At 52.8% G+C, this 12,312-nt stretch overlaps 1 protein-coding gene across 1 annotated transcript in view; it reads left to right on the top strand.

Moving 5' to 3' along the window:
* Window positions 1-657: 657 nt before the first annotated feature.
* ECE1 (endothelin converting enzyme 1) overlaps window positions 658-12,312 on the top strand; it is a 54,371-nt gene continuing 42,716 nt past the window's right edge. The window contains 2 exon segments of the mRNA XM_065879729.1: window positions 658-786; window positions 8,909-9,050. Coding sequence (XP_065735801.1) covers window positions 658-786; window positions 8,909-9,050 — 271 coding nt within the window.

Genomic DNA, 12,312 nt, shown 5'->3' with positions numbered 1-12,312 from the left:
TTCTAGCCCCAGGCGGCAAGACCGCTCTTGGGGCGCCTAAGGGACAATGGTGAGGAACCTCTTTCTTGACTGTTGTAGGCCAAATTAGGGGCACTTTCCTAATATCTGACTTTTGGTATCTGCCATAGAGGTTTATTTGAAGGGGAGCTTAATGTTTCTTCGAAGGAGGGGTTGCTGCGAGCCCCCTTCCTGCCTGCTGGGGTAAGGCCCCTCCACCCCATCTCTGGGAAAGGGAGCAGCCTCCATCTCCCCGGGGACTCCGGCCCTGGGGTGGTCTCCCCCGCGCGGCCAGGGAGGGAACCGGAGCCGTGCCGATCAGGCCCCGCCCGCGAAGGTGGTGCGAAGCCCGGCCCAGCCTCACAGCCGGGCTCGCCCGGGCCAGACCCGAGGGCGCTCGGCGGCGGCGGCGGCGGGGATCCGGGCGTCGCGGGGGGCACCATGCGGAGCCTGTGGCCGCCGTGGCCGGTGGCCGCCGCGCTGTCGGCGCTGGGGGTGAGGCACGGTGTTGCATAAGCGGGGAGCGGGGTGGCGGGGGGAGGCGGGAACCCCCCTCCCCCGCCGCGGGCCGGTCCGTGGGCCGGTCTCGGTGTCCCGGCCGGGGCGGGGCGCGGCAGCGGAGGCGGCGGGTGGCCGCTTCCCCATTCGGGCGTGAGAGCCATGGAGGCGCTAAGAGAGTCCGTGCTGCACTTGGCCTTGCAGATGTCGACCTACAAGCGGGCTACGCTGGACGAGGAGGACCTGGTGGACTCGCTCTCCGAGGGTGACGTGTACCCAAACCACCTTCAGGTAGGAACCCGGGCCCTCTGTGAGGCCCCAGCCCAGGCCCACCAGGCAGTCGCGCTGTTGCCGCCCCCGCCCCGCCCCAATCCTGCCGGGAGGGAGGGAGGGGGCCAGTGCCAGACCGGCAGCTCTGGGCTCCTTGTCGGAAAAAGTCTTTCTGGATTAGAAGTGCTCCTGAGGCGCTGGACTCCCCCCACCGGCCTCCCCTCCCCAGCTCTGCACCTCTCCAAACCCTCCCGACGACCACCTGCTACTGGGGCTACAGGCCAGGTGGCAGAGTTGAAGCATCCTGTAGAAGTGAGCTGGTCCAGTTCTCTTTTCACAGAAGAGGCCGTCCCTGAGTACTGAGAGACCTGCCCAGGGTCACACAGCCCTTTACTGGCAGAGTCTAAAACTGTCCCAGTTGTAGCATGGAAAGCCCTGGAATCCCATCAGTCCTCGGTCAGCTGGGGTGGTTGGTCACCCTGTCTGGTGGGCATTACCCCATTCTTCCCCCCAGTCCCTGAGTTTGCTGGGGGTTGGAGCCCATCCTCTGCTCCCCCTTTCCCTGCCCCTTTCAGCCTACTCAGGAAGCCCAATTCCTCCCCCACCCAGGGTCTGCCCCTGTGGGATTCCAATATGCCCACTGCCTCCCTGCCTGGTAGCAGACCAGTGAGTGTGGCTCCTTTTGCTCTTCTTCCCCTGTGGGGCTGAGTTGGGACAGTCCTGACCAGGACCTCAGCCCTGGTTGGGTTTGGACTCAGGCAGGTGGATGGGAGCGAGTTGGAAATATGAAGGATGCCCAAGGGGGCCCTGTGACCTGACTTCCGAAAAACCGGCTTAAAGAGAGGCTGGAGCAGCTCAGTCCAGGAGGACTTCTGCCAGGTTGACCAAGGGGGGCATTGAGGAGAGTATTGGGGCTGCCCAGTGAACTGACAACAAATCACAACTCCTCCGAAGGGCAAACTTAGGGTGTGTGGAAACTTAGGCTGCCAGGCCCAACCCTACTCAGGCTCTTAGAAGCTGGGATAATAATATTAGTAAAGGGAAGCAGTGTTGATTGAGTCCCTCCTCCAGGCTAGTTAAATAGGCCCAGGGAGATCCAAACTCATGATTCCAAGTGGTCTGCCCACTGGAATAGAGCACCTTTACCTACATCATCCCACTTAATTTCAGGACCACCCCCATGAGCTATAGGGAATACTGTTCCCACTTACAGATGAGGAAACTGAGGCTCCAGAAGGGGAGACAATTTGCCTTAGGTCACAGAGCTAGAAATCTGGGAGTGAGAAATCAAACCCAGTCTGTCTAGACCCTCTTCCCCATAGACCCTTCTTAAGAGGCTAAATCCAGCAGGAAATTAGATTTCTGTGGCAGGCACTTTTCCCTTCCCAAATCAAAACACAGTCTAATCAGCAATCTTTTTCAGTCTCATCTTTCACAGAAGGTTCTAAATATATCAGCACAGAAGCATTTTGGAATTCACAACAAAATAATATGCTGTGTTGTCATCATCATAACAGCAGCCCACGTGGGTATAGCCTTTTTTGAGGCCACAAAGTACATTCATCCGCCTGAGGCTGCCTGGCAGAGCGGAGGCAGCCCAGTCTCTGAAGCCGGGGGCCCACCTTTGAATTTGACACCACTTGTGATCTTGGGTGAGCAGCTTGATCTCTTTAAGTCGCAATTCCCTCATCTTTAAAATGGAGTTAGAGAAAATGGATGTGATACATATTTCTGGGCCTGCTAGGATTCTTGTTTTTTCTTCTGGTCATGAGGTAAGGGCCCCTGTGGCTATGCTGCGCATGACAAAGCTGACTCTCAGAGAGGTTGGGGACATTCCTGTGGTCACACAGCAATCACGTGGTTGGAGTGCAAACTGCCACTGGTTGGCAGTACACCAAACTGCCAAACTGGGTAAAGCGCCCATTTTCACTACAGGAAAAGCCAAAAAGCTTGCCCCAAGGATTCGGAGGCGTTTCTGTGGGTACCCAGCCTGGCTTTCCTTGAGACTCCCCGACTTCCCTAAAGCAAACGTGAACTAGCTAACGATCGTTCTTCTACGAGTCAAGAACCTATTTATCTCATCTTACAAAGCAGAGTTTTCTATTAATTTTATGTTTTTAATCATAGGGATTTTTTTTCCAATATAAAAACTTTGCATGCTCATTTGTGGAAAAAAAAAAGAGTCAAGGATAAAAAAAGATTTACAAAGAAACAGTAACCCCACCACTCAGAGATCACCGCTTCTAGTTTTTCACCTTTGCTTATATATATTTTAGAATATAGTTGAGCTCACTCTAAGTACACAATATTTTGTCCTGCTTTTTTTCATTTAGTGCCACTTCATAAGCATTTTTCTGTGTTGTTAAAAACTTCGAAAACATCAACTGTACCTCAATTTTAAAAGTACTTCCAGGGAATTCCCTGGCGGTCCAGTGGTTAAGACTCGGCGCTTTCACTGCCGAGTGCCCAAGTTTGATCCCTGGTTGAGGAACTAACATCCCGCAAGCCATGTGGTGGGACCAAAAAAATAAAATACAATTAAAAAAATACTTCCAAAACATGCTACCAATAAAAATCATAATACTTTACAGTACCAATGTATAAAAGTATATTTACGCAATCTGCTACAGTTGGACAGTAGGCCCAATATCTCTAACACTGTGGGTGACCATTTTCTAGACTTTCGAATAATTTCCTGTGAGTGATTGCTAGAAACGCAACTGCTTCCTCAATTTTAGGCTTCTTAAAATGGACCCAGTCCCCCCAAATCTCCCTCTCTTGACGGGCAGCTATAAAAATCAGCTACTTGATTTTTTAAGGTTTGGAAGCCCATTGGTTCTCAGAACTTCAAAGTCGTCGATACCAACACTAGTAAATGAAAACTTGCATCTTTCAGCCAAACTTGCCACCTTTTTGCCTGAACATGCTGACAAAGTGCTGTATTTAGCTGGAGCAAATTTCTACCTGTACCTCACCTGAAAGAAAGGATTTTTCTTTCCCTTGATCTCATATTTGAGGTACAAGTTAATTACAGTCAACTAAAATTAGTCACTGTGGACTGAGTACAGAATTGAAAGCCCTGTCTCTAACACGGAGCCCCAGCTTCGCCTCTCGTGGGCTCTGAGACCTGAAAACTACTCACTTAAACCACTTTTTTTGGCAAGATGCGGTTAATATTAATCCACCTCTCAGAGCTGTTGCAAAGATTGAAATGAGACAATATAGTGAAAGCACCATGTATAATACAACAGAAAATGCATTTGGTTGTTATCGGGATCATTATAAAAACTCATCAGGCATGATATCTCAGTGATGCCCTAAATGTAATACCTTTGCCTCTGTTCTGCTCATACTGGCTGCCTGGTCTCCCCACACCCCAGTGGCTCAAAGAGAAATAGCTAAAGATACACTTGCAGCCTAAACTGGGGAGCAGAGGGCCCCAACTGTTTACCAAAACCGTTGAAACTCATCCAGTTAATCCTAAAAATCAATTTTTTCAAGAAAAAGGAAAGCTGAGATATTGAATTCTTAGTGGTGGTTTTCTCATTTTTCTACCCCCGCCCCCCACCATGCACAGAGCTGTCTTTAGCAGGTGATTTCAGAGACAGTCCCACTGAGTGCTTTACAGAGACCTCTTTGCTTACCAGGAGACCCTTTCAGCTCTACCTGCCTGTTAGATCTTTATGCTTCTGGCCTTCGAGTTGCTCTGGGATCTGAGCTGGTCAGACCTGGCACCTCATCCAACTTCCTCATTTTAAAAATAGGTGACTGAGGTCCAGAGGCCGCCCAGGGACGCATGAGGGATCTTGAAAAAGTCAAGGGTGACCTTTGACTTCTCGGATTGGTGCCCTTTCTCCAGTGCCGTCGTGTCATCAGCAGCTGGGTGTTTCTCTGGGAAGCAAAGAGAGCTGGAAAGTGCTTCTTCTAAATACTAGACTTTGATCCTGTTTAGATATAAGGAGTCCCCTCCCTCCCAACAGGTACTATACTAGAAGCTGTTCGCAGTCATTGGAAGAGAGTCAAGCACAGGGGCAGAGGGGCAGGTAGGGCTCAGGAAGGAAATGGGGAGGACAGGAGGGCATTCTAGTTTCACTCTGGCCTGGCCCCAGTGGCCTCAGCCAGAAGCTCACCATATAGAAACTGTGCTAGAAGAAACTTCCCCAACCTAACACCCTGACGGAGGCAGGATATCACGCAGGGCCAGGCTGTCCTGGTCTGTCTGCTCCGAAAGGCTGACTTCAAGGCAGGCAGCCAGACCTCCCTGCCAGCCCCCACGGAGTGGTCTGGCCTTCGGGCTGCAGCGGGTGTGCTCCCTGCCAATCCTTTGGCCAGACTGACTCCTGTGCGCTGCTCCACTCAGCCAGGTCGCTGGGGGGCCAGGCAGTGACCCAGGAAAAGACTCTGCCTTCCCTCTGGAGCCCCTGTTTCCTCTGAAAGCCAGGCTCCCCGCCCCTTCTGCTGGCTTGTCTCCTGGGCCCCGGGCGTGGTGTCCCATCCTCGCCTGCAGAACTCGTTCTTGCAGAACCTTGCCGAACCAGGCCCTCACTTCTGTAACCGAATATCTATCCCTCATCAGGGCTTTGTTCCCTTGGCTCTGGAAACCCTGGGAACTCCTGGGCTGGACAGCTAGACAGTTCCTCCCTCTTTCTCGTTCTCCAGCTCTGTTTCCTTCTCGGTCTCCCTCTCCACCTGTCTTGCCAGCGCATCCTTTCCTCTCTGTTTCATTCTCTCTCTGCCTCACACGACAGTCGCTAGGATGTTAAGCCTGCCAGCGAGCTGAGCGTTCATGGTCATCCTTACCCCATCTTCCAGACGTCAGCTGGACGTCATCTTCCAGCTCTGCGGCTTAGCTGATGCCCCTTCCCTGTTACCTCTCCAGAGACCAAGAGGGCTGCCCGTCACTAATCTCCCGACCCTCCACGTCCCTGCAGACCCTTCTCTCACGATCAGCACGCCCTCATTTCCAAAAGGCCGGCTCTGAAGGAGGCAAGGCGGGGACAAGAGGGGCTCAGGGAGGAGACAGCACGGAGCCAGACAGCAGCGCAGACCCACAGCCCCGGCCCCGTCCGTTGCACCCAGGAGTTGGACAGGCTCTCCTGGAGAGGCCTCTTGATCCCGGCGCAGTCTCCCGGTGACTTCTCCTGCCGCAGGAGGATGCCCCTGGATTTCTGCCCTCAGATATGAGGCTTGTGCAGAAACCAAGAGGCCCGTCAACCTGGTCGTTCAAGTCGAGCAAAGAACAGTACAGAGGCTAAAAACCCTATTTTCAAATTCCGTTTGCCATTTCTGCCTAGAAATATGAATTTTTAATTTAATTCTGACTTAATTCTGTTTAAGTTTTGCAGTGAACACCATCTGTTTGTTTGACGTGAAACAGTGAGGCTCAGCTCTGCTTGCGGCTCCTGGGGGGCAGCGTGGCCACTCGGCTGGGGCTGTGGGTTCTGGAGGGACGTGGGTTTTCTCACGCTGTCTCCTCGCCCCACTTCCTGTGTTTCTTCTGGAGCTAGTACTCATACCTACTCTTAGGGGTGTTGTGAAGATAGAATAGCATCATCTAGCAACAAAATAGAATGAACGTGATGCCAGAAGCACAGAAAGCCCTCAAACAATACCTGCCATGATTACTCTTTTTTTCCTTCCCTCCCTTTGTCTTTCATCCTCTCCCTTTTATTTCTTCTTTCTCTCCCTTTCACCTCCTCAGCTTCCCTGCACCTCGGTATTGCTCTGTCCACATAAGAGAGGGTTTTCTGCTTCCCCAGCCCTGAGGGCTGTGATCCTTGGCCTCCAAGGGGACTGGGTACCTGTTACACCAAGATCACTCCATCTCTTAGCTTTTCACCCCTCTCCCCCCACGAACTGAGCCTTGGTAATGGGGGCACTGAGAGGCCCAGAGTGGGAGGCAGAAGGTGAGACCAGCTCAGGGGCCCAGGGAAAGTAAATGTCAGCATCCCCAGACAGGGCAAATCCTTTGAGGGCCCTCTGAGATACCGGTGCCCGGGGTAAACTGCGTGAGAGAATTGATGCCTCTGAAAAAGCACTTTATAGACGTCGATTGCTGTGAGCATTTCAGCATCATCCCAGGCTGTGTCTGCACCAGTAGCGTGGTCAGAATCTTCATGTCTCACGTTTTTAAAAAGGTTCTTAAGGGATTCCAGGAGGCGACCCGCCCCGACCCCCACCTGACACAGCTTCTTCTGTGTCCGAACTTCCTGGACCTCCACAGCATTGTCACCAAGCCTCAAGTTCCTTTTATCGGTTGTAGGACCCACTGTTTTTTTTTTTTCCACAAAAAGTTCTTGTCTTCCTCCTTCTCTAGAGCAGTAACCCCCAGTCATTTTCTTTTTTTTTTTTTTTTTTTTTTGCTGTACGCGGACCTCTCACTGCTGTGGCCTCTTCCGTTGTGGAGCACAGGCTCCAGACACGCAGGCTCAGCGGCCATGGCTCACAGGCTCAGCCGCTCCGCGGCACGTGGGATCCTCCCGGACCGGGGCACGAACCCGTGTCCCCTGCATCGGCAGGCGGACTCCCAACCACTGCGCCACCAGGGAAGCCCCCCCAGTCATTTTCTGTTCACAAAATATCCAGTGGCGACCGTGAGGCTGTTCAATGCCCTTCCCTAAGGTGACCAGCCTCAGATTCCCCAGGCGCCAGTGTGAGGCTCCCTGAAGGCTGTGACCTGCTCCTAGGGGCCGCCATCCCCTCAGCTGTTGGGGGGCACTCGCAGGTCAGAGGCTGGGTCTCCTCATCTCCCCTGACATCATCCCCTTCACCTCCTGGAAGGCTGTGGGTCTCCCTGCCTGCATGCCTGCTCCCCTCCAAGCCTTGCTCCTGCCACCATGACTTTTCCAAAGGGTAAATCTAATCGTATCACTCCAGCCCTCAGGAGGAAGTCCCCAGTCTTTCACCTGGCTTACAGCACCCCTTAGGATCCAGGCCCCCCTTTTCCCTTCCCCTCCCCATTCACCTGGCCAGCTTCTAGTTATTCTTTAAGAGCCAGCCCAGGCATCCCCACCTCTAGGAAGCCTTCCCAGACTGAACCTCTGCCCACCCCAGTCTGTGTCTTTATCTGCCTCTCTGCTGGGCAGTGAGCAGCTGAAAGCAAGGGAGTCTGTCTTTCCCCTCGGTCTTTCCAACGTGGCCCTGAGTTGGTGCTCGACTGTTGGCCACAATGTCACTAAACTGAACCCCACCTTCAGGGGACCCTTCCTGTCCCGCGGCCCTGGCTTTTGCAGGAAGCGCCTCGTAGAACAGAGGGGAGCCCCCAGCTGGCCTTGGGTCTGAGGGCCGGGCCGAGGACTCTGAGTGCTATAGACTGGTGGGTTCCTCCTCAGCCTGGAAGGCCCTGTCACACCCTCCACTTCCTCCCATTGTGCCTCCTTTCCTGTTTAGCTGGACTGTTAGGCTGAGGACATTTTTTCCTCCCTTTGAGGACCTGCTCCAATGGAGCTATTTCTCCATTGCATCTCCCCTGACATCTCCCAAGACTCTAATCTCTGACCCACAGGCAGGCTCTAGAATCAATACACTTGGGCTCAAATCCGAGCTCTACCCATTTAGCTGTGTGATGAGAGGCAAGGGTCTCACCTCTCCGGACTTCGGTTTCCTCATTTGTAAAAAGAAACTAAGAACACAGCCCTCATGGGATTATGACGGTTTCGACAGCTAAGGCTGTCTGTGCCCCTGGGAAGTATGCACTGTGGTTGGGTTATCATGGGGGTTGTGTCACCCCCAGCCTGTTGAAGCTGAGACTCTGAAGAGAGCCCAGCTGGATGTCTGCTGGATGCCTGCGAGTCCAAACATCCTGGTTTTTTTTTGAACTCCTTACTGGAGAAACAGGGAAAAGCTGATCTTTTTTTTTTCTTCTACCCGTATCAGGTGACACAAAAAACACAAGCCCAGCTGGGTTGACTGCTTGACTCGGATGTTTAGCAGTGAATCTGAGCTGCCGAGCAGGGTGCTGGTTCCTTTCCTGGATTAGGACTGATTCCATGGGAACCAGACCACCCCTGAGGCAGGAGGGGACGGACATCAGGCAGCCCTGGTGTCTCCCCAGGGCTGGGTTCTGCCGTGGAGCCCCCTCCTCCTGGGTAGTGGGGGCCCTGGGCTCACGTTCTCCTCGCCCCGCCTGTCTCCTTCCCTACAGGTGAACTTCCGAAGCCCCCGGAGTGGCCAGAGGTGCTGGGCCGCACGGACGCAGCTGGAGAAGCGGCTGGTGATGCTGGTGGTACTTCTGGCGGCAGGAATGGTGGCCTGCTTGGCAGCGCTAGGCATCCAGTACCGGACAAGTAGGTGCACCCGTGTTGCATGATGGGCTTCACTCACTCCTGCCCCAGGCTGTGTCCACTTGTATAAGGGGGCTTCCCTGCTCAAGCCAGGACTGGCCTCCGAGGCCAAGGAGAGAGCTGGGTCTGGAGGCTGGGGTTGCTGCAACAGACCAAGACCTGGGAGCTGGGCAGATGGGTGATGTTAAGGTTTGGGGGTCAGAAGGACATGAGTTCAAATCCTGGCTGGGCAACTTATTGTCCATGTGACCTTGGACAAGTCACTCAATCTCTCAGAGCCTCTGTCTTCTCTACTTTAAATGGAGAAAATAGTGCTCAGTTTGGGGATGTCTCTGAGGATTTGAGATGATGTCTATCACATACCTGGTGCCCAATAGGCCTTCTCTAGCCTTAGCTCCAGGTACTATTATTGTTAGGATGTGGGCTGGTTCGACACACGGGCTGGCCCTTTGCTCCATCCTCAGTTCCAACAAAATAGCAATAATGGCTTCCGTTTGCTGAATACTTTCCATGTTCCAAATACCAGGCCTCTCCTTTACGGATGTAATCTCATTGCCTCCTCACAGCAGCCCTGTGAGGTGTGGTTGCTTCTGGCCCTGTTTTCCGCACAAGGGAACTGAGGCAGTGGCGCTAAGTAACTTGTCCAAGGTCACGTGGCTAGTGCGAGAGGGAGTGGGGCAGCTGGAGTTCAACCATGGGCTGGCGGGCCCCAGAGCTCAGGCTTTGTAATTCATGGTGCACTCCAGTGTGGGTTAGTGCTCCCAGAAAAGCTGTCCTTCTGTGAGCCAGGGACCTTTGTGTACCTCTGTCATCTCATTTCTCTGTCCTACCTTGTATATGATCAGACCCCACTTCAATCCCACTGTCAGTGGCCGGAGGCTGGTTCTCTGTGTCTGGCTGAGTATATGTAGCAAGTGCCTTACACAGAATCAATGATCCATAAGCTCTTATGGACCTGGAAAGGGCAGATCCAAGTTAAAAATAAGGATGGGAGTCCAGTCAATTCCAGGATCTCTCCCCTGGGCCCCAAGATCCAGCTTTCTGCTGACAGTAGGCCACCTGCTTGAGTAGCCTCTGGGGCTCTGCCAAGAGTTTAACCCCATCAACTCGGTCACCTGGTACTCATCCCATCAGAGCCATCGTGAACCTTCACAGGATCGGGGAACATCAACTGGAGGTTTTGTTGAGCCTTCTCCACTGTGAATTTCCTGGCCTGCGTGGGTGGCCATGCTGCACTGGAATGAGGAAGGGATTTGGGGGCCTGGAGGGAGGGCAGGACTTCATCTGAGTCATCCTTACATCGCTCCTGGATCAAGCACTCATTCATTCATTCATTATTCCTTCCACAAACGTTTAATGAGAACTTAATCTGTGTCAGGTGCCTAAGTGGTACCTAAGAAATAATCGCTTAATTGTTTAACTGACTATTTAATGATTTGTAGATTTTTACCAAGTGCGCCCAGCACAGCAGGTGATTAATGCGTATCTGATTGATTAATGAATGATTTCTTAACCATATGTGCTGAGCATAGTGCCTGCATGCCATAGATGTGCAAATACTTTGCAAAATGAATAGTAAACGATTGAATGAACAAAGAGCAAGAAGGAGGATTAAGTGGGGACAGTCTTTCTCTACTGATCACCCTAGTCCTGCAGCTGCCATCTTCCTTTTTTGGCCCCACCACAAGGCATGTGGGATCTTAGTTCCCCGACCAGGGATCGAACTCGTGCCCACTACATTGGAAGCGCGGAGCCTTAACCACTGGACCACCAGGGAAGTCCTGCTGCAGCCACCATCTTGCTTCATCCTAAATCAGGTTTAGTTTAGAACACCCTGCCTGGAAGTATAGGCCCTAGCCAGCCTCGTCTGCCCAGCTCTTGGCCCTGTGAACGGGGAGCAGGCTAGACTCCAGCAGGCAGTATTGCCCTGAGATTGCCCCTAGGAGTTCCCAGGCTGTTTCTCCATCAGAAACCAGAAGGGAGCCCCCAAGGCCTGGCTTCTAGTGGTTGGGCCCCAAACAGTTCTGTCATTGCCAGGTGGGGCCCGCAGGGAGGAATCCTGCTTCTGTCTGTCCCTTCTACCTCGGGGCTGCAGAAGGTTCCCCAGGCTGGACCTGGGTGAGGGGAATTCTTCCCCCAGGGTGGAGCTGGGCCGGGGATCCGGTGACCCTTGAGCCAATTCATGTGTCTTTATCAGCTGCCTGGGCCTGGGAAAGCAGAGGCCTCCCCAGATATTGACAATAACCTCATTACCCAGCAGCAGGTGCTGGCTGGCATCAGCCACATTTGTGCAAACATCAGTCAATGCAAATTCTGATGATTCTGAAAGACTCACCTTTAAATTATGTCTGGGCACTTAAATACACATTTATCCACCTTCCTGCTGCACCATCCTTTCCAGAAACTTACAGATGCTTTGCAAGCAGTGACAGCAAAACAAACGATAAATTCTCTGGAAAATGTTCTGGAGTGTCTTACTTAGTGTCGAGGCCAGGCACCATCCAGACGAGTGTCTGTGAGCTAGATCTGGCACCTGCTCGACGGATCATGCACGTCCTAAAGGGAAGAGATATCTGCTGCATCCACAGGTGGTGACCAAGGCCTGGACGAAGCTCTTTTATTCACTCAGCCATTCATTCATTCAACAAACATGTACTGGGGGCTTCCCTGGTGGCGCAGTGGTTGGGAGTCCGCCTGTGGATGCAGGGGACACGGGTTCATGCCCCGGTCCGGGAAGATCCCACATGCCGCGGAGCGGCTGGGCCCGTGAGCCATGGCCACTGAGCCTGCACATCCGGAGCCTGTGCTCCACAGTGGGAGAGGCCACAACAGTGAGAGGCCCGCGTACTGCAAAAAAAAAAAAAAAAAAAACCATGTATCGGATAGCTGCTAGGTGCCAAGTTCAATGCTGGGCAAAGGAACTATAAATGCAAGTAAGATGCTGGCTCTACCCTCAGGCTCACATTCTAGTGGGGGATGTAGGCAAGGAGACGGCCATGACATAGCATGGCCTGTGCTCAGATAGCGGACACCCAGGCAGCCAAGGGGCACAGAGAAGGATGAGGGTCTGGGAAGTTTTCCCCGAGGAGGGGGAGCCTGAGCTGAGTTTTGAACGTGTTGACAGGAGATTGGGGGGCCTGGAAACCATGTATTAATTAATCAAATGTACATTAAGCACCTGCTAGGCCAAGGATCGTTGGTAAAGCATCTACAAACCAGTAATAGTTAAATAATCAAGTGATTGTTGCTTAAGTACCACCTGGGT

Source organism: Phocoena phocoena, chromosome 1, assembly GCF_963924675.1.
Source record: "Phocoena phocoena chromosome 1, mPhoPho1.1, whole genome shotgun sequence".
Lineage (NCBI taxonomy): Eukaryota > Metazoa > Chordata > Mammalia > Artiodactyla > Phocoenidae > Phocoena > Phocoena phocoena.
Note: the sequence above shows the minus strand (reverse complement) of the source record. Positions and strands in the feature narration are given on the sequence as shown.